We start from the raw sequence: 26,341 nt of genomic DNA, 5'->3' as shown, positions 1-26,341 counted from the left end.
TACACTCGTAATTCAATTCTAACTGTCGTTGCTTTTTAAAATGTGGTTTATCAGGGTACTTAGTGTCAGTGTCTCAGTGTCGGCTGGCACGGCTCTTGTCAAGAGAATCAGGTGATTTGGCGTCAGCTGCTGCCAGAACACTCCCTCTGATAACATCTGCAAACACAACGCATCAATCAGCAGATAATAATGTCAATAATTATTCACAGATTCTAAATTACAATTTTTTTTTAACAACTTCAGGGACAAGATCAACCCGAGGGGGTGTGACATGAATAAGGGGAGAGGAACTTGATAAATTCCAAGTTATTGAAAAGAAAGTTCTTGTGTTGTCAGAATAAATATCACAAGACTTAAACAACAGGAACTGATAATAGGAATAATGTGTCATGAACACTGGGTGCCCAACCTTCCTAAAAACTAAATATTGTAAAGTAAATGACCTAAATGCTGTTCTTTTTCTTTGTGTACACACACACACACGCACACATACACACTGAGTCAGATATCTCCTGTATTTAGTGCTGCAGTAATTAGCAGTTGCCCGCAGATGAGTATAAGACTCAGGTTTCCACGGGTCAGAGAGGAATGTAGGACCGATATGTCGACCAGTTTAAAATACATCGGACTCCGTCAGGGGGAAGTCATGGAAAGTGGAAGTTCTGAATGAATAGAAAAAATCGACCTACTGTACTTAAGTAAAAGTGGAAATACTACACTATGGAATAGGTGGCAGGTTAAGGAGATGCATAAAAATGTAATAATACTATTACTAGGCCTTTATATTGACAACATAATATGTGAACATAATTATTGATGCATTAGTATCAATTTAGTGTTATAAATGGCAGGAGGGACTAATTTGGTCAACTCTATATACTTTATTCATTACTGTCTTCATTTTTGGTATTATATGATTGTTTATGTATTTGATGTGAATGTGTAAATGTAGTAGTGAAGAATTCGATGTAGAGGGCAGCAGCTGACTGACCGTTTCCGGTCCAGATGAAATGTCTTCATACGTGGAGTTTATATACAACAATAGATATTGTTTGTGCATAAATATGGATCAGATTTCCCACAGTGACATGTCACAGAGTCACACTCAGCTCTTGGCTCACTCATTCAACTGCTGGTGGTGTGATGCTGCATGTTACCATCACCCCAGGGTGACATGACACCAGGTTACTGTAGTTCATCATCGGCCCCCAAAACATTCACGCCACGCGGGGTTAGAAGCGTCTGACTGCAGCCGACCAATCACGGGCCAAGATCTGACTTATGATCCTCCTGGACCAATGGGACGAAGGGCGGGTGACGATCCAGATCACAAACTCTCAAGACGTATCTTGAAGTGACTGTGGATCCAAGCGGCGAGTTTTGATATCTGCTTAGGTCGTAAATATAGACTGAGGTGCATTCAGCAGCAGGGGGAGGGGGAGAGAGAGAGAGAGAGAGAGGGTGTGCATGTGCATGTGTGTGTGTGTGTGTGAGTTTACACCCCTGACAGAGCACCAAGCAAATACGTGTCGAGTACCTTGTAAAGGAAGAGAAAAATCACGTGTTGTCATAAAATGGAAAACACCCAGTGGGAATACTGCTCAAACAAAGCAAGAGCACCATTCACATGTTACAAAACTTTACTGACACAAGACAAGTGTATTTGTGGCTAAAGTACACATTGCCCCCCCCCCCCCCTCCCCTTCAGAGAAGTAAAATACCTTCTGTTCTGTAGGATTGTGCATTTTGATTTTGTACATTTGCTTCCTATTTACCAATCTATCTATCTATCTATCTATCTATCTATCTATCTATCTATCTATCTGTTTATCTATCTGTCGAATACCTTGAGTACAAAATCCCAAGTTTTCTAATGAGGCACCTTCAGCAAACCTCTAACCAAAAAAATATTATTTACTAATGTTTAATTTAGGTATCAGCTGTTGATTAAAACAAGAAGTTAGTAGCTAAACTTAATATATAAAGCTACTGAGTTTTCCATTTTCAAATATGAACAAAGGGTCACATGTGGCTTTACTGCAAATAAAGCAACAGCTCAAATCAATAATGATGAATGAATGAGGGAATTTTCAAGTTTTCCTCATAAATGATGCAAACCATCAAGAAAACCACTTGTCAGTTAATTTTTTGAATGAACGAATCAAAGCTCAAACTCTTAGAAGAGGGATTTTATTTGAAAAAGATACCGAAATGAGTAAAGTAAGCAACGTGGATGGTATAAATATCTGTGCAACCAAAATGAGCACAGAGGCACTTCACTGCCTTCTGCTGCCATGATTCACCGAAATGTCCAGCTACAAACCTCAAGAGCGTTTTGTTTTTATTCCATTTAACAGTTTATTCATGTTGTATGATCTGATATATGACCGGTATGAATACAAAAAAAAAGAAAAAAAAAGTCATTCAGAGTTACAAAGGATAAGAGGCGGCCGGAGGACAAGCATCTTTAACAGAAGAGGATGTCAATTCATTTTCAGTTCAGACATAAATCATCAATCTTTTTTTTTTTGTTCCCTAGCTGCCGTGTTACCTCAGCAGTGAGGAGTGAATCAGGTGTGAGGGTGAAAGGAGGAAACTCATTTACATTCAGCCATTGACACCAACTATGAGGAAACAGGGATCGGTGAAATCCTTCTGCAGAGCTTTCGCCCCCCAAAAACCCCTCATGGCACAATGAACTGGACACAATCGGTTACTGCAGGTGAAGAGAACAATCAGAGAGTTTGTTGTTCAACGACACGCCCCTCTGTAAAAAGAACTTCAGTATCAGGCGGTTTCTCACTTAAACAGACAGTTTACATGGACATCAGTGTACGATACTAACCCGATAAAGCAAATAATCTGAGTAAGACTAGAAACAGCATTTTCTGATCAACTTAACCCAAATGACGGCATACTAGGAATATGCAGTCAAGACGTGTGGAGTATTCCGACCTTAGATTATGAAGACATGGATACTTCTTAATTGAATTATGCAGTTTTCACTGCATTCAGTGACATCGACGTGTAGCATAAAGTATTTGCCATCTGCCATCTGCTTAACGCAAAATAAAATGGAGTTGTAGTTTTTGTAAAACTAGAAAGAAAATAACCCAAACTCTACATGTTAGCATTGTTCATTTAACTGTTTGATTCATAACCAGACTCTGCTCTGTAACATGTTAACGAATATATGAATGAAATATTTAACTAGTAACTAAAGGTTAACACCATAATCGAAGATAATGTCTTATTCGGAAAATAAGTCAACAGTATTTTAAACCCTCATCCTGACAGTGGAGGTCCAGGTTGTTTGTGTCGGACGTTAATCACAAACGTGATAAGAAAAAAATTAAGCACCGGTGTCGCAAATGTGGATTATCTACTCGTATAAACCCCACCTTGATTCAAACTTGCTTTGTATATTACATCAACTGTTGAATTTACACAGAAACACAACTGTCAGAGTACATTCATCTTTCTCTTTTTGTAAAATTACCACAGCAACATCGACACATCTCTACAAGAACCCTCCCTGCCGCCCAAAATCAGCTGAGTCCTTCACGAAGGAGCACGTGTGGAGTGACAAAGATCACAAATCTGCAATACCATCTTGATATCTCGTTTTCAAAGCACGTCATCAGGTCAAAAAGAAATAAATACATATATAACAATATGATAACACTGAAGTCTGGTTGGTGGAGTATCCCCTCCCCGGGGGAGGGTTAGACGCCCAGCTTGTTGGCGATGGTCATGAGCACTTTGAGGATGGGCATGAAGCCAGAGATCTCACTGAAGTTGCTGCTGCTGACCACCTGGGTGTGGACCTCCAGGCCACGCTGGTAGTTCTGGCTCGCCACGCAGCGGCTGATCTCGTGAAGCCCGTTCAGGATGTTGTGAGAGAGCTGAGAGATCGGCAAAGGAACAACATCAGATGTGAAAACAATCCATGCATCATTTTGTTGCTTTTCGAGATGTAGAACTTATTTACCGACTCCAAAAAACTGTCTGTAAGTGGAAACATGGTAAACAAGGGATGTGTGTTGTCAGGGGCTGAAGGAGGTATAGAGTTGAATTTTTTTGGACAGGTTATAAGTTCAATATAAATATACTTTGAATAAACAAGCATCCACTGCTCTGCAGCAGCGGGGGGGGGGGGGGGGGGGGGGACTCGCCAAATCCCAAAAACAAGGCGATCATGACAACGGCAACTGATGGGTTTGGTATTCTGCATGCTCAGTGGAACTTCACTGAACTGTGAATAAAGAGTGGTGAACAGCTCTTTGTGAGGCAGAGCTGGCGTGTCACAGACTAAGTCCTGCAGCCAGTCTTTACTTGCTGTGGCTCAGTTGCTGCAGGTCACTCTCACACTTTCAGTGAGAAAACAAGCAACCAGCACCACCACAGAGTAAAGACAAGGCACAGATTAATGATTGAAATAGTTTTTTAGCCAAGAACATTTTGTGAGTAACACCTGTTGTGGTTGAGAAGAGTTGTGCACTGGGTTTAAAAGTTGCTGTCTCACCACTACTGTGTTTTTTTATCTTTTATAATTTAGTTTTAAACGACAAATGTATACTTTGGAAAGTAGTAAGTTATTGATGGGACCTTTTTCTAGGTCAGACATTTTGACGTGTTCCAACAGGTGAAGCAGAGGTGTGGTCTTAACATTAATAATAACGACAGTCTTCCATATAAGGGGAGAGATTAATGACATTCATGCTCTGACAAGTTAAAGTCATGATTATTAAACCTCAGCCTGAGACTGATCTGAGGTGATCTGTGGGACGCTGTTCCGATTTCTATCTGCAAAGTGAAAAGTAATGTTTGACATAAGCAGATATTAATAAAGTTACTGGGTGATGGTTTAGACTGAATATAGCAAGTTCTGCAAAAAAGAAAGCCAAATGTGTCTCAATCGCCCCCTGGTGGCTAACGGCAGTAAAGTTATAAACTCACCTTCTCCAAGTCAAGTTTTTGTTTTCTGTCATTTAAGGTGATTTATTATCAGACTGATGTATGATGAAGTATTCGTTTTATCCAGTAAGTGTGGTTTAAATTAGTTATATATCATTTATCGATGGGACCACGCTACTTCTCAGACCTTGAGATACGTTGTCCATCTTTACATATATACTGTCATGGGTTCCAACAGTTTCCTTCCTCATAAGATTGATGATCCCTTAAGCTTAAGAGGTTTTACTTTTTTCTGAATGATAATGATTTCGTCTTCCACTGGGTGTTTTACTTTCAGAACATTGTTGGTCTTTGGAATAATTTTTTTGGCAGCATATCAAAGACCTTGGCTACATGTAGTAATTCCTTACCGACTGCTCCCTCAGCTTGTCATAGAGGATCCCCAAACGTTTGCCTGCATCATCAAGTTTCCTTTTGGTTTGCTGAAATGAAAACAGTTTTCCTCTTTTAACATGTCATCAAACTTTTTAAATCAATACAAGGTTTAGCACAAACACTTGGATGAGACCTGGATGACAGGCAGCAGCAGCAGAAAAGGCAGCAGGACTTACAGGGTCTCCTGCTGCGAGCTGACAGCGATGCACCAGGCTGTCAAAGGTGGATTTGAGTACCATGTGTTCAGCGGGGATTTCTTTCTGCTCCACCCTCTCCGTAGGCATTTGCTGGAGGAGCTGAGCAACACAAGGTGTTAGAGGTGTTTGCTATGGTTGTGGCTGCTGAGATTTCAGAGAGCAGCCTCGTGTGACACACGTACCTGCACGCTGGGCTCCTGGGGGGCTCCAGGGGGGACTTGGGCGTGGTCGTGAGGCTGAGGGGCCTCCACTGGGTATCCCATCACAGGGGCTGTGATGGGTGCTGGTGGAGTGTAGTTATCAGGGATCTGTGAACAGAAAAAAGTAACATAACCATAAGTCTGTGAGGGGGAGGATATGAATAGGAACTCCAAACCTTGCTGACTGAATATTGATTTTTAGTTTAAGTTTAAGTCAACTAGTTGCTAACTTTGTGTCAGAGCAGATGGTGAACAGTTGCTTTATTAGAGCTTATTTGCTCAAAACATCTGAATCCTGCTGCTGGAGATCAGCTTAATGAGAACAAGGTTTTCCTTCCCCACTGTGGGTTCTTTACTACACAAACTGGTTTTAAACGAAATGTTGTAATTAAATACATTGTTTTTGGAAAACCTTAAATTATTGAACTGGGCTCTTAGTGGGTTTAATTATTTACCTCTGGGCGGTATTAAGTGCCGCCAAGTGCTTCCAATCCGGAGAATATTACATTCACCTGAGGGTAAGTGAAAGGATTGTGTAGCAATTCAGCCATGAAGGTGTAAGTGGTAACCCTGGCTTTTAGTTTTTGAATATTTATTTTTCTCACAATAACTAGTAACAAGAAAACAAGTCAGCAAGGGGAGCAGAGAAGGTGACAAGATCTGTACAAATTATTTGATTGCTAAGTATATTTCACATTTAACTGTTGCAGGGACTGGACAAAACTTTCATAACCAAAAAGACGATTTAATAGTGATAAATCTGTGAATACCTTCTTCTTCCTAGGTCCACCTCGGACAGCGGGTGGATCATTCCAACCTTCTTGAAATCCTACGAGTAGAAGAAGAGTGAGAATTAGAGAGAATCTAGTAACATTTTTCTTCATGTGGTCACACTCAAGCAGCCAAATAATGTCTGCGTGACAAGCTTTGTTTTAGTTTAGATGGCAAAACGCTTTCAGTGAGAACACAGCTTTAGTCCATAGACTTGAGCAATGTGTGCAAAAACAAAACAGCAAATGTTCAGGCAGCAGTCACATACGTACCAAAGGCTGAGGAATCATGAGCATTTAACATATAAAGTGAATGCAAGTATTGTAAAATGTGACAATAAATATTTTAATTATTGCAGTTCCCTGACACATTGCAAGAAAAGCATCAAACACACACTGACTGATCACTGAAATAAAAAAAATAGATTGCAAAAACAGAATGCAATCTATTGCAAAGATATAACATAATAAAATCAATATTGTATTGTACAGGCATACAATGTTATAATTGTCAATGCATCTAATTCCATATCCAGCCCTAACACTGTCACCTTCAAGGTCACACTGGGAATACAGCCACGGAAAATGTCCTGCAAGTCAAATCAGGAGTAAAAGCATGAGTAACAGAATTATCTGTATTGCTTTGTAGGTTTGTCACTATCTAAAATTATTTGGATAAACATCTGTGAAAAAAAAAAAAAAATGGAATAAAGATAATTGATCTCTTGACTATAAACGTGATCAACATGTACCTGTAGGAGGAGGAGCAAGAGTAGGGGCTGGGAAGGGCTTTGCAGCAGGAGCTCCGGGGCCTCCCTGTGGATACCCTGATCCAAGAGGAGCGTAGGGACCAGAGGTCATGGGGGATACTGGCCCCTGGTTGTGTGGGCCCCCTGGGTACATGGGAACTGGGGCTCCCGGCTGGGAGCTGGTTGGCATGAAGTTTGAGGGTAAAGAGGTAGACGGCATGAAGGCTGTTGGTGGCACCCCAGGGCTGGGCATGGGGGGGAGGCCTCCCGGGGCTGATGACGAAGGTGGTAGTGGAGGTCCAGATAAGCCAGCAGCTGGCATAGAAGGACCTGGAGGAGGGAAAGAAGAGGGTCCGCCCATGGACATAGGTTGAGGCTGGAATGGCTGGTGAGGCAGGAAACCTGGGAAAAGACACAAGTGATTGTAATTATGCATCAAATAAGATCAGCTTGAAATAAGAGGGCTACACAAAAAGTCAAACCTGGAGCCGGAGGCGGATGTTGTGGGTAGGATGGCCTCCTGGCAGGGCGGGCTGCACCGGGCGGCTGTATATGAGAGGAAGGAGGCAGACCAGGGCCAGTGCTGATTGGAGCAGCGTTTGGGGTAAAAAACGATGCCATAGGATTCTGTGGCGCCACTTGGGAAGGAGCAGAGGGCTGGTACTGACCCTAATAAAAAAAAAAAACTGGTTGCTCAATATGTTTTAAGGAAAAGCCCCAACATTCATAACTAGATAAGAAAGAATCTTGCAAACACAAAAATGATTTTAAGCTTTGCTGGTAAATGTATACCATAATTTGTGTTTTGGGTGCAGGAGGCTGAGCAGCAGGAGCCGGCTTGGCTGTCGACACATCGACTCTGTTGAAGGAATTTGGAGGCTGCTGTCGAACGGCAGCTTCTTCCTGAGCATGGAACAGCCTGTCCCTCAGCATCATGATCCCAGACTGGGGAGACAAAGAGCACAAATACGAAAAGGTGCTTATGCAATCCAAATCAAAAGACGGGGTTTTAAACTAAGGTCAGCTGGGTTCCCTCTCACTTGCTCCGAGTTCTCAGGCAGGTAGGTCATGGCGGTGGAGAGACTGCCCTCTGCAGCAAGTATGCCGGCATAGCAGGTCAGCTTCTCGGCCAGGATGGGGCTCTGGACTTCCACCTCGCTATTGCGGAGGCGTTCGATTGACTTCCGCAGCATCATGACCTTCTCAACCAGATCCTGCGAAACACACAGCCCATGACACTGTTAGTGGGGCAATCCTCAACGCTCTCACATTGGGGATACGATAAGGCATCGAATGTGCAGCCCATAAAAATGATCTTTCAGGTTATTTTCCAATTTGCAGGCCGTAGCGTTTCTTTATGATGGAAATTTAAACATGCTTAATTTGTTTAATAGGGGATGGGATCCTTCTGACATGTACTTCAAGACATCTGACATATCTTCTCTGGCAGACTTGACTATAGTCTCAAAACATAATTTGCTTCATTGTTACAGGACCCGACCTCTAAACCAAGAGGGGAGGAGCAGTCTCGATGCAAGGCCCAGCACTCCACCAGCTTCTCCACGTTCCCAGAGCAGATGTAACACAGACAGGCCTGCAGGCAACGCTTCTCCGTTCCTTCATGTTCCAACCGGCCTCCCAGCGTATCTACCGGAAAATACACAATCAAACAATGGTAAAGAAAGCGCGAAGGCTGACATGAGAGCAGAGAGGATGAGCGTAGGCAGGAATGCCATTCAGCAAGTGAAACAAGTACCGCTGAAGCAGTGCAGTTCTCATGGATGTGAGCAAGTCGCAGCACGTTCAGTGTGTGAGAGACTTACCGCACAGACGGGCAAAGTCTTCAGGGTGAGCATAGGTCAGGAGAGCAGCCAGAGCCTCCTTCCAGTTGTCCAACTCACAGCTCTGCACTATGTCTCTCCAGTTCTGGGTCACTACTGATGATATCAGCTAGAGAAGAGGATAATCTTTATTAACTTCCCATTTCGATATTTCTTTTCATGTGATTCCTTCGATTGAAGTACAATTGATGAATCAAATGTGACGATTTCATCTTTACATTGATTCTCTCACCATTGAAATGCTGTTCTTTTGCTTGCTTAGGTATTTTTGCTGAGTTTTCTTGAGCAGTTCTTCTCCTCCGCTGATCGAGAGGAGGATGGCTTCAGCGTACCGACCGTCATTCAGACACAGATCCACAGCTCCCTCAAAGTTTCCGACCAGCAGCGCCTGGCTTATCAACCCATCGGTGTCTTCAAAAGAACAGGGTCATTAGCCATAAATAATGCAACCGTAACAAGGACACAAATACGAGGTGCAAGATATATTATCAGAGCTAGTGTGTAATAAATGGTATTTACCACATGATACAGGGATCTGGAAGTTGGAGGTTTCCTTTGGGGTCTGAGTGAAAAAGTCTGCTGGTGACACAGAACCTGATGTTCTCGCATCAACTCCTGCAAATTCATCAGATCTCTGGAAACATGACAGACACCATTGCACGGTAAACATGAGCTGAAATTTACAAATGACCATTAAGACGTGAAAAATAAATACTTTTGTGTGCAGACCTCGGTGGAGAGCCGCTGCATCTTTTCTGCCAGATCTTTGGCGTCAACTCCATGACCGTTTGGTTGAAAACTCTTCCCCAGGCATTTTGAAATCTGAAGGAACAACATTTTCAGAACAAAGACACAGGATGAGGATGAGGATGATGATTTACGGGCAAATGTTTATGTGTGATAGGTGTTAGCAGATAGCTGCAGTTGTAATCACAGGGAAAATACCTTTCTTTCCAAGTCATCTTTGTTGAAACCCAAGAGTCTGAGGAATTTAATGCGAGCTTCCTCTTCAAAATTAACCTGTAACCAGAGAAAGGTCATTACTTTAAAATACAAGAGTATAAATCCGACTGACAGAATAAATAATATGTCAGTGTGTAAGGCCCCACCAGAAGGAACTTCCATATGTCCTGCTCAGCATCTGACTTGGCGTTCTGAATCTTGGCCTGGCAGTAGTTGTTGAACGAACCCGCCTGCAGCGCTGCCTGCAGCTCCCTGGAGCGCTGGAGGAACTCCGTCTCCGTGGTAACCTGGCTCATAAACACTTGCCTGGGGACGGGCTGGGGGCTCTGCACTGGAGGCATCTTGGGATTCTCAAAGGTTATCAGCTTTCCACCGAACTACCAAGCAAACAATGGATTGGACGTAAAGGTAAAGATGTTTCCCTTTTCGATAAAACCTGCTTATAAAATATTTTACTGTTGCACTTACAGCAAAGGACGCTCCCACTGGCCTGCGCACCCACTTCGGTGGCTTTTTCAGAGGAGGAACGATGGTGTCCTGCGCTGCAGGCTGAGGGACCTGCAGGGGAGGCAGAACCTGCCCTGTACCGAAGGGATCCATTGAATCAAATGAGGAGGATATCTGTTGAATACAATGTTAAATGTTAAATACAAGCATGAGTCTAGAAAACAGGATGAAACAAGCAGTCAATCAACAGAAAACTCAATTATCCTGGTAATCAATAAAGAAAAAAAAAACTCAAAAGGAATCTGGAGTTTTACACCAGCTCCATCTTGTGGATAAACAATGCTATGAACAGTGCAAGGCCTTAGGAATGAAACTCACCACATTAAGACAGAACACCCCTCACCTTATCAGCCGTGCTTTGCTGCTGAGCCTTCAAACTCCCGCCCATCACTGAGTAGACGGTGATTCTACCATCAAATGATGCTGTTGAAAGCAGGGCTGGATTTCTGGGGCACCACTGAACGTCAAAACACCACTGGTTTGTTGTTGGGAGCTCGTAAATGACCTAAAATGGGGGAATTGACACATGATAACTTATGGCATCATAATCAAGTCACTGTACAGGGACGAAGCCATTTAGAGAAGCAACAGTTAATGTGTTATACCTCTCCAGTGTTTGGATTCCAGCAGAGGATCCGGTTGTCTTTAGCACTACTCAGCAAGAGCTCGGAGTCGGCTTGGCTCCAGGATATGGATAGAATTCCCCTGGAAGAACATACTAACAATGTTAGATACACAACAAGATGGTCAATGACAAAACAAACAAATCAAAATGTTAAAGCTTCACCTTGTGTGGTTCTCAAAGACTTTGAGGGGTGATGTTGCAAAACGGAGGTCCCACATCTGGATGACTGGCAGTCGGTCATCCTCAGAGGCCAGCACCAATTGAGTGGCTACATCCGGGTGCCAGAGCATTCCTGAACAGTGCATCTGAAACCACATAACGGATAAAAGGGAATTTCAACAAGGCGCAACACAAACATTTAAACTTTCTGTCAAACCTTAACGGCTTAAAAAGATTGTCAATATGTATCCTGCCCTTTAAAAGTAGATACGAATCATCCGTTGAGAAGCTCTCGAGTTGAACATCAATCAATCAAATCAATAACTGTCTGTTAGAGACACTCCAGGGTGCACTAAGATTTTATTTCTCAACATAAACTTAAGTGTTTACAGCCTGTTTTATACAGAGCTGTTGTTGAATAATTTAAGAGCCCAGGGGTCAGTATATACATCGATTACAGTACAGTGGTCAGAGGGTAAGAACAAAAAGTAAATGTTGCTGAAGTGTGGCCAATGAGCCTTCTACTTAATCCATGACAAACAAACTTGCAATGATTTGGCAGAAGGTTTACTTTGGACTTGTATGAGGTTTTTCAAGCCACCAACCCTGTTGCTGTGGTCACTGATCTTGATGATGGGCTCGTTCTTTCTCAGGTCCCACACAACTGCTTTCCCACTGGGGCTGGCAGAGGCCAGGATGTGCTGAACCTGCCTGTTCCAGGACACTACACTGATGTCTTCAGCAGGCTGAAAGAAGAGATGGAGGCCGTTACAGTCAAAAACCAACCTGCTTTCTGAGACAACCATTCACGTTGTAAACTTCATAAAACCTGTGCTCTCCCAGTCATGCACCCACCTGTGACTTTGCTCCGGGTGTCATTGGACTGCCCAGGTTGTTTAGATCCCAGATGTATATCTCTGAATCGTTCGCTCCTGATGCGAGCAGATTACTCTGAGTGGGGAAGCAATTTAGAAAGATTGATACATCAAACACAGTCCCAGGAAAGAGAATATAATCGTCTTTCAGGACACTGAAGATTCAGAAGTCAGACATTTACCTGAAAAGGGTTGAAATCAAGAGCTCGAACGGGTCCTGTGTGTTTGTCAGACTGTCCCACAACTGTATCCGGTCCGGAGTTCATTATTTCCTCTGGATTATATATTGTCAATGCGCCATTTTCACTGCCTGCAACCAGTCTTCCTCCAATACCATCTGCTCCCATTCCAAAGTTCACCCACACGATGCTGTGCAACCTGTGGAATATTAAATATCTAGTGATATATTTGCAAATGACAGACTCATAACTTAACCTGAAGTGCACCAAGTAATTCAAACGTTCTGCATAATTTCTGCTTCCATACATTGCGCCATCTAAAATCATATTATTGAACCTGATCTGTTTGATTACCTGTTTGCAGTGGGTAATGATCCTTTCAGCTTCATGTCAAGACAGGGGTCAGAAAAGTCTGTCTCAAATATCTCCAGGGCAGCGGTGGTGTTGAAAGAGGCATCCAACTGTTGGGCGGATGTCCCTAAGGCCAGGTGGATGGGATGGTGCTCTGCAGGACTCCATGCCTGGTGGGCAGTCCTCTGGATCTCCTTCAGCCTCATCTTCCTCCGAGTACAAGTTCAAAGTCCTGAACAGACGTTTGGACACCTTACAAATCAAAAGGTAAAACATTTGTTCGCCTAACATTTATCATGGACTCACAGCAACGTCAAAGGAGAAAAATTAAGAAACACAAATATGAACCTAAAGACAGTGTATTTTCTCCATACAAATAACACAGACGACTGGTTGTTACCTTTGTGTACTGGCATTTGCATTGGTTTCTCAAATCAAATGAAGATTTCCCAAATGTAACCTTGGTCTACAACAATCTTTTTTAACCAGCTGTAATGGCTCTGATCTGATCTGAACATGGTCTAATTTAGTCTAGATGGGGAAAAAGCAGTAAACTCTACTTTTTAAATGTACAAGTCATAATGTGGGTTTCAAACCACATTTATCTTTTGCTGACTGGACTGATCTACAATATCTAACCCACGTTCACACATACAATTTGGTTTAAAAGAACACAGACTTGATCGCTCAATACTGTCACTGATGTTTCCTCAATCTGGAGAATGAGTTCAGACCCTGGAGGCACATGTTCCTGCTCTTTACCTGACTCGACTGCAGCAGGGTACCACCCTTACTGACAGATTACCTCCGACTATTTCCTGGAATTGTGGCTAATGCGTTTTTATGCCAAAGCAACTAATAACACGAGTCACCACAAAACAAGCTGTTATTTACACCACGATCTTATCTTATTCAACTGTTGTCGTTACCGCTGATATTGTTTATAATCAATTGTCGACGAGACTATCACAATTTAAGGAAGAATAACCTGATCGTAGCGGCTCCACACACACGTATCGTTAGCTTCATCTGACGTTACACACAACCTGACTGCAGCCATTATCTAACTCTAAGATAGTTTTCGAGGGAGTCTGTTAATAACTCTAATGTACCACTGTATTTAAACAATAATCATGAAGCTAACTTGCTAACAGGTTGGTGTGGCATCCTCCCCAGTCGTTTTATTCCAGTGTATAACCGGAGCCTACTTGGCTGCGAGCTAGCAAGCTAGTCACCGGCCACCACCCATTCCAACAGAGACGCTGTGTATCCGGCTCATTTAAACATGTTAAAACATGAAATGATAAAAAATAGTTCTAAGTGTAACTCACGTCAACTGTCTAGCACCGCCGGACAGTCCGCATCCAAAACTAACTGGGAGGCTAGTCCGGAGCTAACAGCTTAGCCACAGGCGAAGTCCGAGCAAAGTGCTTAGCCGTGTTGTCACTGCGCTACGGTGGCCGACGTGGATCACGTTTCATATGGAATGGCCTGGGTTAACCCCACTGTCTCCGCTCAACAAAAAACATAACCTGGAGTTATATTATCTTTCACTAACTGAGAATTATTTAAAAAACTTTTATATAATTTATACACATGCAAGAAAGAGACACGGACACAATCTTAACTTTTATCATACGTTTTTATTCTTCACAGAAATATATATACACAAGTAGAAGATTTAAATCGTTTAGATTTCGTAGTTTTTCACTTCCTCCGGTTGCTTTTCTGGATCTCCTCCTTTCTCCAAGTACAGGTCGTTGTAGGGAAACTGTTTCGCTGCCTGGAACACAGACAAACCCTTTTATGGAAATGTGCTTTCAAACAAATGCATTTTCTGCCTGACTACTTTGTATATACTGATATGTTTCCACAGAACAGCTGACATTTATGAACAATTTGTGAGAGTATCATCACAGATTTACTGAAAACATAAGAAATATAGTAAATACAATGAGCATGAGTATCTAATAAAACTTGAAGATGGATATCATCTAAACTGTACAATAGTCTGTTTTCTTGAAGAACTCTATTTTGTGTTAATTAGTGCACTATAACACACAAGGGATATTTTCCATTTTAGACTCTGTTCTAAAATGGGACAGTGTTTATGTTAAAAAACACAAATAGAGGTAATGATGTCAGATCTACTGAGGGGGCCACATGGCTCTCATAGTTCTACCATACAAGCCAGTAGCCAGTCAGATTTAACTTTAGCTTCAAAGAATCCTCAACTTTTGCCTTTATCATTGATTACAAGGCCAAAACAATTTATGACGCTAAGGTGCACAGCCGAAGTTATGCAACTAAAATCCACTGGTGGCCGATAACACTTGCTTACATTTTCTGGAAGTTGGTGACTTGAAATGTGCAGAAGACCTTTAACGGTACAAGGGATATCAACAATATTTTCACATATTCTAAGATGTGTCACATGAAATGTATGAAATCAAACCATCGCTCACGAATGTGAATTTGAAGCAAGAAAAGCATTTTTAAAGATAATCTGAGATATTTGGAGAATGATTATCTTCTCTGCATCAGTCATTAAGATCACCCTTTGAAAATGAACTTGTGAATTGGACATATAATTCCAGGCCTTGTTCTGTACTTACAACAGGTTGATACGCTGGGAATTTCTCCCCAAGGTAGAACATAAACAGCATGAACCCGATGAACCCAAACAGCTGTTTGCACATGGTCGACCAGGACACAGGGCTGGGAGATGTATCCACACGGTTCCTGATGTACATGTCAAAATCCCAGTGCATCTAAAAATAGACAGAGCCCAGACACTGATAAATAATCAAGGACAAAATAATACTGAAAAATACACAATAGTGCTGTCTTGAGTGGAGAAAGAACAGTCTCTGCCCCAGTATGTTACTTTACTGAGGCACTTTGAACTTATGCTTGTTTGTATTGCTTCCATACAGTTCGGACGCAAACATACATGTACAACCTTCAGACATTATCCATTGTGATGTACAGTATGAACTCTGACTTTTCATTGCTACAGTATTATACTGCAAATTGTCTTGCAATCAATGTGGAACTGATATCTGATGCCATAAGTGAATTTAAAAAATTTACAGCTTGGCAATACTGGATTTGTTTAAGCTGATATATGGGTTAGGGATAGCCAATATTCATATCAGTGACTCATACGAATGACATTTCAAGAGTAAACTTATTTTATTGGATCCAAGATATGTTCATAGGTGCGGTATTAATGAGTCATATTGATTCTTTGTATCTAGACAACAAAGTTGATGTTAGAGAGAGATGAGCAGTGTGCATGTGGTGGGATTACTGCTACAGTAGTGTTTGTATTGAATTGATTTTGAAATACTGAATGTATGTTATTACTTAGTAATAAGGTGTAGTGTAATTCAAATGTTTAGGTTTTACTTAGCTTGTTGTGTGTTTTCACAAGTTTATCTACTGTAATAAACAGAACCAAATCACTCCAGGAGCAGTAAATAAAACCAGTATCTCACCGGCTCTCCCCAGTTCCTCCTCAGGTCAGGATGGTCCCATTTGTACCAGGGGTCCCTCTCATGCTGAGATCTATCTTGTAGCTTTGGATAGTCACCGAAGCTACAAAAACACAACAATGGCATGATTATCTGTCACTTTTCATTGTGAAGTGTGAGTGTACCTGGTAAACAAAACAATTGACCAGCTGAACACATTCTTCAGCACCCACAGTTGAACTCCCATCAAGCAGAGATTTTCAAAATAAAGCTCACCCCTCTCCCTTATCCGGATACGGTTCATACTCCGCCACCGTCATGTTGTACTTCTTTGCTGCTGCAGCTTTCTCCTCTGGGGTCTGGGGGAACGCACCAGGCAGACCATCCTTCGTCAAACCAGAGGCTGAAACACCATCAAATATATAAGAACAATACACGTTATAAAGCTCTAAGAAGGCGAATGAAAACAAAGACAACGACAAAGCTAATCTGACCAACTTCACTCTCATTCAGGATAGACGCTCAGCTAGCATGAGCTAAGGCTAGCATGTCAAGGTTACGTCCACTGAGGGGCTTGTATTTCACATTTTCACGCACGTATCCACAGAAAAGTACATCACGCTGCAAGACGAAAAGACAACGCACGACTCACCCGCTCTGCTTCCCGACACCAGGCCCGGAAGGCCGGGCCGGTTCCCTCTACAGAGAGCCTGGGCCAAGCGTCGGAAACCAACAGCAGCCATGTTGACTGTCTGACAGAATGAGCAGTGCGCATGCGCAAGGTTGGAAGTACAGGTCGAGATAAGGATCAATTCAACGCGGAACATTCGCGTACATATTTAATGCAGATATTAAAGAAATAAAGAATTGTACAAAAACGTTATTTATAGTATTTACATATAGCATTGTAATACAAATATATCGATAACCTTCAGCAAGTATCATAATGGTGGCGGTAAGGCAAAGAGGAACATTGTTCAAGTAGATAGAAAACTTTCAAGATATCCACTCCATTTCAGAGTGACATTGTGTACTTTTCGGCACTATCTGATATCTTGATTTGCATTTTTAGACTCGAGGACATCATAAAGGGGGATATGAGCACACTGATAGAAAAGAAAAGCGTAAAGTGGAAACAGTTTTTTGTCGAGTTCTACTTTGATACCTTAAGTATATTTTTTGGATTATACCTCTCCTGAAGTGTAGGATTAATTTGTAATGGGATACTTTTACAAAGAAACAAAAACAATAAAAGATTTGTTTTGTAATGCTTTATTTAATTCTAGTATCAGAGCCCATAACATTAGACAAGAGTGTGATGGTGACATGAAAACTCCTCCAGTGGCTGAAGGGAGCTGTTGTCAGAGTGAATGCACTAAAGCTCTGAGTCCTGCTCCTCTTCCCATCAGATCCAGCTCAGGTGCATGTGCGCATTTACTGGGGGATCGTCACTCTGCCACTGATGTTCAACTTCAGAAAGTCCGTCAGAGAAGTTCTGCTATGTCCTTCTCCACATTGTCAATGGGGCAGTGAAGTTCATATCTGCAGTAAAGGGAAAACATTAGTTGTTATGCATGTTAGACCTAAAGGAGTGCCGTAGCTCATGTTACTTTACCTTCTGAAGGGCCGGCCATCAGCAGTTATGAGAAACTTCTCGAAATTCCACCGGATGTCATTGACTTTGATTGGGGACCAGTAGAATTTCTTTATATCTCCAATAACAGGGTTCACAAATGGCAACAGTTCCTGAGTTGAACAAGAAATGACCACGGTGACAGCTGCACTTCTGACAGAGAATATATACCATATAACCAGCAATGTGATCCTGTGTAAACATACTACCTTCAGATAGCTGAAAAGACGCTCTTCATTTAATCCATTCACCTCAACCTTGCCAAAGACAGGAAACTTGGGCACAAACTCTCCACCAGGTCTCACATACTTCAGAATATTGAGGGTTTCATGATTGACCTCTGAAAAAAACGTGGTATTAATGATTTGTTTTAAACAGAAAGTCACGAAAACCATCGCATCCCTCGATTGCTACCGTTCAGACTCTGGCCCCAAATACAGTATGCAAGTGGGCAACGTTCATATCCAAGATATTCTGGCTTCATTTCTGGATAGTGGTGGGAAGTGGAGATGTGTCGCCAATCTTTGTATACAGGTGTGAGCATGTTAACAAACCGTATGTAGGTCAGAGATGGTGGAGTATTTAGATTCTTTAATTATAAAAAATACCAATACATTAATGTAAAAACAGTAAAAAAAAAACACAAATGGTATCAGCAGTAAATATATTTAAAATATAAAATGTAAAAGGACTCATTAGGCATAAAAATGGCCCTGTCATAGATAAGCATTTTACTTCAGTTGGCTATAACTTAATCAACTTTAGATTCTGAAGTTCAGTTATTGTCCTCTTTTACACAATAAATAGGAAGAAGAAAACAAATGCTGCAATTCCAGATTTTTACTTTCTTCTTAGGACTTTGGCCAAATCATTTTTGTGTATATTTTTAATAATATGCTCAATGTTTTCAACTTCATACATAAAACTTGAATCTGAATAGTAACTAGAAAATATAGCTGTCAAACAAATATAGTGAAATCCAAATTGTTAAATAAATCAAAAAGAAGTATATAAAAATGTTCCTTAATAGAGAACTTGAGTAAAAGTACATTCCACAGGGACTTAGGGAGGCTCCACAGTACAGTATTTCTCTTGGTGCCGTAAAACAATTATTGTCCTGTCAGATTTACAATCTGTCACATTTCAGAAGCTTCACTGAACCCACCAGGTGACTGAAGACCAAACTGGTTGCAGGTGAATCCTAAGACAGTGAAGTTGAGGTCACCAAACATTTCCATCAGTGCATTCAGTCGGTGGTACTGAGGGAACAGGACACAAAAGCAAACGGCTCTAATAAAAGTGACATAGCTCGCGTTGTTATGGATCTGACCGCAATCAATCAGGGCTCTGGCGGGATATTACCTCCTCTGTAGTTGACCCTCAGAAGGTGGCAACGTTGACGATGAGAAGCACCTTACCCCTGTACTTACTGAGCGGAACCGGCTGTCCGTCCAGGGTCTCAGCACAGAAATCATACACTGATTTATTCGCCATGTTTGTGCTCCGGCTTGTAAAGGGGGACTGTTAGTCAGTCAGGAGTGAGAATTCACTCTTGCTTTCCTGTTGGCTCATCTCATTCACGCACACATAACTCATGGGTCAGCAATTGTTCCTCATGACTGACTTCATTGTTTCTCTGGACAGAGGTGAGCCGGCAGGGGGGGTCAATTGTTCAACACATGTGTATCAGGAAGAGGAGCTGATGGCAGCCGATTGGGATTAGGAAATTTAAAAATTAAAACAAATATGGGGGCACATATAGATGTTTCTACTTATTTTAGCTGCATTATTTCCTCTTTACAACTGACAGTTTGATGAGGTCTCAGAGTAAAGAGACAATCAAGAGTAAAACACATCTTTTAAATTGAATTCCTCGAGGTTTTCAACAGATATATATTATTTCTTTTACATGAAATCATAGTCTCAACTTCCTGATTTGTACTTTTTTCAAATCAGGAAGCTAAAAAATGTCTTTATCACAATAATTAAAGTTATAGTATTTTAATTTATATGACATTCTGACTAAAATGTATTATTTTATATATTGCTGCAATCACTTGTGCTTTGAAAACGCCTTCACCTTTGATAGTATACTAGGCTGAAATCCCTCTAGATATAAATATATATATTAAAGGATGTTTAATAAATTATTTTGCTGATATATTTAGTGAATCACCTCAATCATCAATTCTCGGCTTTTCCCCCAGAAATGCCGGAAGATTTGTATAATTTTCCATATTACAATTTTCACATTTACGTTTTTTGCAGTAGTATTCAGGGAAGAGGATGATCCTTGTGGAGATATATTATTTTAACTTTTAGCGTTTTTATCCCTGTCATCCCTTTCATTTTCTACATACAATTCATACACTGTTGGATTTGAATGCTGCTTGTTTTTTTGTTTAGCATGAACTCTTCTATTATTATTAATTAGAATAATAAGAATAATGGCATAACATTATTACTGAACATCAACATTGTTGTCTTTCATTGTGGATCATTCTTCCGACGGTCATTGAAGGCAGCACCGGGTTCGGGCTACACCACAGCCGGTTGAAAGATGCTAAAGATAAACACGTTGTTTTTGTGCTCGCGTGAAGAACAACACACGTTGAAAAACGGTGTCTAACGCATCGGACTCACAATGAGTGAAGACGCCACGATACGGACGTGAGTGGCTTTAAAATGCAGTGTTTTTTTTAATTTACAAACCCAGCAGGGTCGGTGGCCCCGGCAGGTTAGCTTCTCCGCTAGCGGCTACAGCAACAACGGCCGAGTCACCGAGCCCGTGTGTCCGTTAAACATGGAAGCTGACTTGTGTTGTGTATGTCTACCCCCGTGACACCGCTGGTAGAGACCCTCCAGTCTGCTCTTGTAACCCCGCTGCTGTTCTCCTGCCCTTTAAACCCCCAGGTTAACGTGTAACCGTGTTGTTGTTGTTGTGTCAGCTGTACACACTGTAAACACTCAGGTGTGAATGTGTGTGTGTCTCCTCTGCAGATGTCAGCTCCTGGATCTGCCCTGGGAAGATGTCCTGGTCCCCCACATCTTGTGCTACTTGCCCCTGCAGCATGTGGTGAGTCTGCAGAGGGTGAGCAAGCATTTCCACAGCCTCGTCCAGGTCTACCTGGCCAACTGCAGGACGTTTGATCCGTCCCCGGTGAGTGTGTGCACTGGGTTTCCCTCTCAGTGGAATGCAGGGTGAAGCTGAATATCACACGTGTTACACAGATTTCACTGTCATGCCTGTTTAAGATCTGGCAGATAACTAAAAGACACAATAAGGCCTCTGATAACCAGAGATTGTACTTGAACTTATATGGATTTCCTAGTTTGCATGTGATTGTTTATGATGTATTGAACCTGGACCATAGATACGTGGCAGAAGATTGATACATAAGTCTAAATGAGCTAAAATGAGCTCCTAGCAAATATTATTCTCAATGATTGTGAGGATAACTAGAATCAGTCCCCTTAAAGTCCCCTCATCAACATCCAAGAGTTATTCTCCAAGAAATCAATGAAAATGTGGAAGAATGTCCAATCTCCTAACATTAAAGTAAGGTTCATGGTAAAATGTCTGTTCCTTTGCAGAATTGGGAAAAAAATTGATAAAATGAACGCATATGAAAACAACCTCTTGGCAGACTTAATGAAAGCCTTCTTCACACACAGTTCACTCGCGGTTTTCTAAGTGTTTTATGTCTCCCACGTACACATGACCTTGTAAATGAAATATCATACTTTCCAATACTTAAGGCCTTTGATGCGGGACTTGAATTGAATGTGTTTTAAGGCCTGTCGATACTGAGAGGCAAGTTGTTTGTAGTACTGGAAGAAGTCTGCTTTCTGCTCTGTTGACAGATTGGACAATGCATTCCCAAGGAAGCGTTTTGCTCCATGCTGAAGGACAGCAAAGTTCTCCAGAGGCTGTCGCTCCAGAACTGCTCCGACTGGGTGACGGACCAGGAGCTGCTGCCGGTCATCGGCCAGAACCAGCATCTGCAGAGAGTGGAAATGAGCGGGTGCGTTTGGCTCACCCGGCACTCCCTGGTGGCCGTGTCGCTGAGCTGCGGCCACCTCCAGCACCTCGGCCTGGCGCACTGCGAGTGGGTGGATAGCCTGTCCCTGCGCAGCCTGGCCGACCACTGCGGGGGGCTGCAGTCGATCGACATCACCGCCTGCCGCCAGCTCAAGGACGACGCCATCTGCTACCTGGCCAAGAAGTGCTTGAAGTTGAGGTCTCTAACTTTGGCAGTCAACGCCAACGTCACTGACGAGTCGGTGGAGGAGGTGGCCAAGAACTGCAGGGGTCTGGAGCAGCTGGACCTGACGGGTTGCCTGAGGGTCAGAAACGAGTCCATCAGGTACATCTTACTCTCAAGTAGAATCCAACTAACTTTGTGTCGACACTTTGACACGTGTCGTCTCATTTGTGCGACCATCCGTAATGTCTTATGCATGCTGTGCTCACAGGACGGTTGCGGAGTATTGCCCAAAGCTCCAGTCCCTGAAGGTGAATCACTGCCACAATGTGACAGAGTCGAGCCTCGATCCTCTACGGAAGCGCAACGTTGTGATAGATGTGGAGCCCCCATTACAGAGGGCTCTGGTGCTTCTTCAGGACGTGCTGGGGTTCGCTCCTTTTATCAATCTCCAGATATAACCAAAGGGTCATGAATCTGCACGACACAGGTAGGTGGTATCAGCAGTATATCTACTCTACAAGCTCAATACACGTTAATATTTAAACTCAAGGTTCAAAAGGCCAGAACTTCAAATCAGTGAATTAATTCGTAATACATTTCATGAACAAATAATGTTGGAAACAGTCAATCCATGGTAATCAACATTTCACATTTCTTTGCTACAGGTGTCTTCATATCAGCAGTCACACGCTCATGAGCTGCTGTGAGACAATCCGAAAAAAATCCTGAATGTGTTGCACTCAAGTTTGAATGTGATCAGAGATACGTATTCAAGATGGTACTGAAAATGCTTAAATGACTGAAGAAAGCCATGTACATTTTAAAGAATTGCTGCCTCATGTCCAAAATATGTCACGGCACTTTTTTGGGGTGTTGTAATAATCTGTTTTTTTAGAAAAAAAGCAATTCCGACCAAAGTGCAGTGAGTGTGTTGTATTTGTACCTTGTGTACATGATATTGTGAGAGAGAAAAAAGAAGCCGTAAAACGTATGTTTCTTTTAGAAACATTTAAAACATGTTTGAGTTGAATTAAACGTCTCATTTTGCATGTTAAGTGTCCATTTAAAGGAAAAGTTCACCCAATGTGTCCCGCCGAGCTTTTTTCCACTTGCCACCAGCTCTGTTCAGCCTTTGGTTTTTATTCGTCGCGTCTTTTTTTAATTAACTTCCTGTCTGATACCTCTGCCTGCCATCACAACACAGTGAGGGCACTTTGTTTGTTGTGTAGATCATGTGTATTCCAGGAAGAATGTCTCCTCAGGATCATTGTCAGACCTCATTGTTTACAGTGCTTAAATGTTTCCAGATGAAAACTGTTTTAAGCAACAGTCATAACACTTCAATCAAGTCTTAATGGCTAAATGATGCTGGGGTAACTGGGAATGTTTTGTTTTGTTTTGATTTGTGTGATGCAAACCCTTTAATCCACATTAGTAACCATTCTGTTGAGGTGAAACCACAATTAAATACACTAGATCCAGATTCTTATTTGGGTCTGCACCAAATTGCAAACACTTATAAATGTGTCATTCCCCTTAACATCACTTTTTTATCACTATCCATTAATTGTTCCAGGAGAAATCCACGAAAATGTGGAGAAATGTTAAAGGAAGTAAAAAAAAATGTATATATTGGTTTATTTTTGTCGTGCACTGATTACTGGTTGTACATCAAATTGCCCTTGAAGGATAATAAAGATTTTCTTTTATGGACAACTTTAGTTAATCACAAGCTGCACAAACCAAGTAAGCGCAGCAGAGGAACCCATAAGCCAGCAGGGGGCAGCCTCAGGACATCACATGGAAATAAGCAGCAGCAGACTGCTTGGAAATTAAGCAGCAAAGATCCAGGGATTTGTTGTTGTTGTAGATTCGTGCTGTAGTGAGGCCTCAACTGGTCTGTGCATGAAGTGGAAGTCAACCAGAGAAGCTAAACTTGAACGGGGACATCCAGAGGGGGACAGAGAGACAGCTCACCTTCAAAGTAAAAGTTCAGGAGGCCGGAGGTTTAATTTGAGTAATGAGTGACCCTTAATCCTTGTGCTAGTTGATGGGAACAATATGGCATTTATTTGATCACCGAATATAAACTAGAAACTCATGCAAAACTAGAAGGTTTTGCATGAGTAAAGTAGAAATAAATACTCTCTGAAATGTGTATCAAAAGCAGCAGAGAATGACACTGACACACACAATAATTTGTCCATGTTCTGGCTGTGCTAAGTTTCTGATGGGGATGTTCTGATGGGGACAAGAAGGTTGCCGGTTCAAATCCCAAAGGCAACCCCAACTGAATGCTGAAGTGTCCTTAGAAAGACACTGAAACCCTATGAATTGGCAGAACTTCAACCACCTATTTATTGCACAATATCTTACACTATGTAAATTCAAAAAAAATTTAAATAACAAAAATATATTTAAAAATATTAAATATTAAAATCCTGCGCAGTTGACTTCTGTGCAGGAAGTACGCAGATGGCTTCTGCGCAGGAGGTAAATTAAAAATGTAATTAAATAGAAAAGTAAATTTTCACCACTTTCTAATTTTCTGCAATTTTTGGTATGAATTTGAGCATGTTAAAGCCCTCAAAAAGCCAATTCATTTGCCTGAAAAAATAATTATAATAACCTTACAATTTCGATAGGGCCTCACTGTCTGTCAATGCTCGGGCACTAAAAACGGTTTCACCAAAATCATCGTCCTTACATCAAGCCCTTCCCCTCCAAATAATGTCATGGAAATCAGTAAGGTAGTTTTTCCATAATCCTACAGACAAACGGATGAAAACATCGTTGACGGAGGTAATACATGCATAGAACATGTTTGAAATAAGTATAGGAGTTTATTATGACTGTTTTCCTTTTAAGCCTTTGAAATGACTTTTGTACAAAGCACCTGTGTTGAAATGTTTCCCTGTAACAAAATGTATGATTTATACAAACAAATATTAAATTATAAAATACAACACCATCACTTTTCCTCCTTCGTCTGTTTGGAAAAAGCAATAATTGGTATTCTAAAATTATATTAGCAGCATTGTAAAAGCACAGAATCCTATGTCTATGACTCAAAGAGGCACAAGGTGGCAGCAGTGAGTCGGATGTTTAAGTTATACATGTTGCTTGATTACATTTAAACTAACAGTGCATGCAGGTCTGTTATTTAAATATATCAACTGCCAGTATCAGGAGGAACCTGTATGATAAGGCCAAGAATCTTTTTTTTCTAAGATTTAGATGATGGAATGTTTTTGTTTGATTACTAAGGAGGTTTGTGAACAGAAGCATCATCTACCTGATGCAGTGAATGCACACTAGGAATCCCCAGCCTCAACAGCTAGGTGTTAAACTCCCTCAGTTTCCCCTGGAGGTCCGGTGGGCAGACTATATTGCAACTTGTCTCTGTGACAACACAACAGGTCTATTTTCCACTTGATGGCACGGTTTACCCCATCTGCTGTGGGCCGTCCACTTGCTCAGCGTGCACCTACAGAGAGTTACATTTGGAGGATCGACCGGTTTATCCTTCTGCCACCGAGGAGACTTTACAGCATCAGTGGTTGTGAAATTTCAATTCGCGAAGCCACTCGCTTTGAATAATCTCTCTGTATTTTATTCATACTTAAACAGAAAACTATCAAGTGATCAAATGATGCACAGTGGAGAATATTCCTATGCACGCAAAGGGAATTATACAAATCAGCTGTAACTGCTCAGTCTCAGTAATGCGTGTAAAAACACCTCATGTGCTCAGTGGACCGTCCTCGCTCCTGTCCAGCAGCCACCGGGTTAAAAACGTTTCAGACTACATTCATCATGTAAGACTTCAATTAGCATTGATCTGCAGGAGGGGGAAAGAAACATCGCTGCGTTATTATATACCATGGAGCAATTTCTGTTCCAGTGATTGAGTGTGTGGGGGGTTTTCTCAAACGCAGCCGGCCCAACATATTTTGTCTCCCTGCCAATAATCTGGCACTTGTCTAAATTATTGATCAATAGAAACTGATCATTTTATACCGAGGCACAACAATGTGGTTGCTTCATTTTATTCAGAATGCAGCTTGAGCCCCCGGCAGCATGTAATATACTGTACTTATTAAAAGAAAGAATAAATTTAAGTTTAATCTCAGGCTGCTTTTCGATGTCCTCCCTGACAGAGTAACTTACTGACTGTGATCCTTCCAATAAAACAATTAAATATAATATATATATATAGCTGTGCTACCACTGTCAACATCAGCATTATATACTGT

The 26,341-nt window shown here is 41.6% G+C and overlaps 4 protein-coding genes across 6 annotated transcripts; 1 reads left to right on the top strand and 3 right to left on the bottom strand.

The window, feature by feature from the left end:
• Window positions 1–2,174: 2,174 nt before the first annotated feature.
• Window positions 2,175–14,219, bottom strand: sec31b (SEC31 homolog B, COPII coat complex component). 3 transcript variants are annotated; one of them, XM_062413987.1, is made up of 26 exons: window positions 14,100–14,219; window positions 12,772–13,000; window positions 12,421–12,616; window positions 12,219–12,314; window positions 11,969–12,109; window positions 11,367–11,509; window positions 11,185–11,284; window positions 10,923–11,084; window positions 10,541–10,693; window positions 10,219–10,449; window positions 10,055–10,129; window positions 9,839–9,931; window positions 9,629–9,743; window positions 9,342–9,520; window positions 9,092–9,218; window positions 8,770–8,915; window positions 8,309–8,482; window positions 8,061–8,213; window positions 7,751–7,937; window positions 7,272–7,670; window positions 7,071–7,109; window positions 6,520–6,578; window positions 5,732–5,857; window positions 5,529–5,648; window positions 5,328–5,399; window positions 2,175–3,905 (listed from the first exon to the last, which is right to left on the bottom strand). In XM_062413987.1, the coding sequence occupies exons 2-26, from the start codon at window positions 12,972–12,974 to the stop codon at window positions 3,726–3,728; spliced, it is 3,669 nt and encodes a 1,222-aa protein (XP_062269971.1). In that variant the 5' UTR covers window positions 12,975–13,000; window positions 14,100–14,219; the 3' UTR covers window positions 2,175–3,725. The 3 variants fall into 3 exon arrangements, with proteins under 3 accessions (XP_062269971.1, XP_062269970.1, XP_062269972.1); XM_062413986.1 differs by having other exon boundaries at window positions 12,772–13,020; window positions 14,100–14,211; XM_062413988.1 differs by lacking the exon at window positions 7,071–7,109 and having other exon boundaries at window positions 12,772–13,020; window positions 14,100–14,211.
• Window positions 14,220–14,391: 172 nt separating this feature from the next.
• ndufb8 (NADH:ubiquinone oxidoreductase subunit B8) lies at window positions 14,392–17,030 on the bottom strand. The gene is made up of 5 exons (XM_062378872.1): window positions 16,897–17,030; window positions 16,521–16,647; window positions 16,269–16,368; window positions 15,384–15,539; window positions 14,392–14,551 (listed from the first exon to the last, which is right to left on the bottom strand). Exons 1-5 carry the CDS (start codon window positions 16,985–16,987, stop codon window positions 14,459–14,461), a joined length of 567 nt encoding a protein of 188 aa, XP_062234856.1. The 5' UTR covers window positions 16,988–17,030; the 3' UTR covers window positions 14,392–14,458.
• A 470-nt stretch (window positions 17,031–17,500) lies between these two features.
• gpx9 (glutathione peroxidase 9) lies at window positions 17,501–19,427 on the bottom strand. The gene is made up of 5 exons (XM_062378381.1): window positions 19,240–19,427; window positions 19,043–19,136; window positions 18,087–18,217; window positions 17,860–17,990; window positions 17,501–17,786 (listed from the first exon to the last, which is right to left on the bottom strand). The coding sequence occupies exons 1-5, from the start codon at window positions 19,369–19,371 to the stop codon at window positions 17,729–17,731; spliced, it is 546 nt and encodes a 181-aa protein (XP_062234365.1). The 5' UTR covers window positions 19,372–19,427; the 3' UTR covers window positions 17,501–17,728.
• A 964-nt stretch (window positions 19,428–20,391) lies between these two features.
• fbxl15 (F-box and leucine-rich repeat protein 15) lies at window positions 20,392–23,598 on the top strand. The gene is made up of 5 exons (XM_062378664.1): window positions 20,392–20,547; window positions 20,878–21,037; window positions 21,742–22,244; window positions 22,354–22,572; window positions 22,751–23,598. The coding sequence occupies exons 1-4, from the start codon at window positions 20,522–20,524 to the stop codon at window positions 22,541–22,543; spliced, it is 879 nt and encodes a 292-aa protein (XP_062234648.1). The 5' UTR covers window positions 20,392–20,521; the 3' UTR covers window positions 22,544–22,572; window positions 22,751–23,598.
• Window positions 23,599–26,341: the final 2,743 nt, after the last annotated feature.

This window comes from Platichthys flesus, chromosome 20 (genome assembly GCF_949316205.1).
Source record: "Platichthys flesus chromosome 20, fPlaFle2.1, whole genome shotgun sequence".
Classification (NCBI taxonomy): domain Eukaryota; kingdom Metazoa; phylum Chordata; class Actinopteri; order Pleuronectiformes; family Pleuronectidae; genus Platichthys; species Platichthys flesus.
Note: the sequence above shows the minus strand (reverse complement) of the source record. Positions and strands in the feature narration are given on the sequence as shown.

Excerpts from the sequence above, each read along its gene's own strand:
- sec31b (XM_062413987.1), bottom strand. The coding sequence starts at position 12,974 with ATGAGGCTGAAGGAGATCCAGAGGACTGCCCACCAGGCATGGAGTCCT. Across the intron at positions 7,938-8,060 it reads CACCCAAAACACAAATTATG|GGTCAGTACCAGCCCTCTGC; the intron begins GTATACATTTAC and ends TTTTTTTATTAG. Across the intron at positions 7,110-7,271 it reads TCTTGCTCCTCCTCCTACAG|GACATTTTCCGTGGCTGTAT; the intron begins GTACATGTTGAT and ends TTTGACTTGCAG.
- ndufb8 (XM_062378872.1), bottom strand. The coding sequence starts at position 16,987 with ATGGCTGCTGTTGGTTTCCGACGCTTGGCCCAGGCTCTCTGTAGAGGG. Across the intron at positions 16,369-16,520 it reads TATCCGGATAAGGGAGAGGG|CTTCGGTGACTATCCAAAGC; the intron begins GTGAGCTTTATT and ends GTGTTTTTGTAG. Across the intron at positions 15,540-16,268 it reads GGAGGAACTGGGGAGAGCCG|ATGCACTGGGATTTTGACAT; the intron begins GTGAGATACTGG and ends GTCTATTTTTAG.
- fbxl15 (XM_062378664.1), top strand. The coding sequence starts at position 20,522 with ATGAGTGAAGACGCCACGATACGGAC. Across the intron at positions 20,548-20,877 it reads GAAGACGCCACGATACGGAC|ATGTCAGCTCCTGGATCTGC; the intron begins GTGAGTGGCTTT and ends TCTCCTCTGCAG. Across the intron at positions 22,245-22,353 it reads GTCAGAAACGAGTCCATCAG|GACGGTTGCGGAGTATTGCC; the intron begins GTACATCTTACT and ends CTGTGCTCACAG.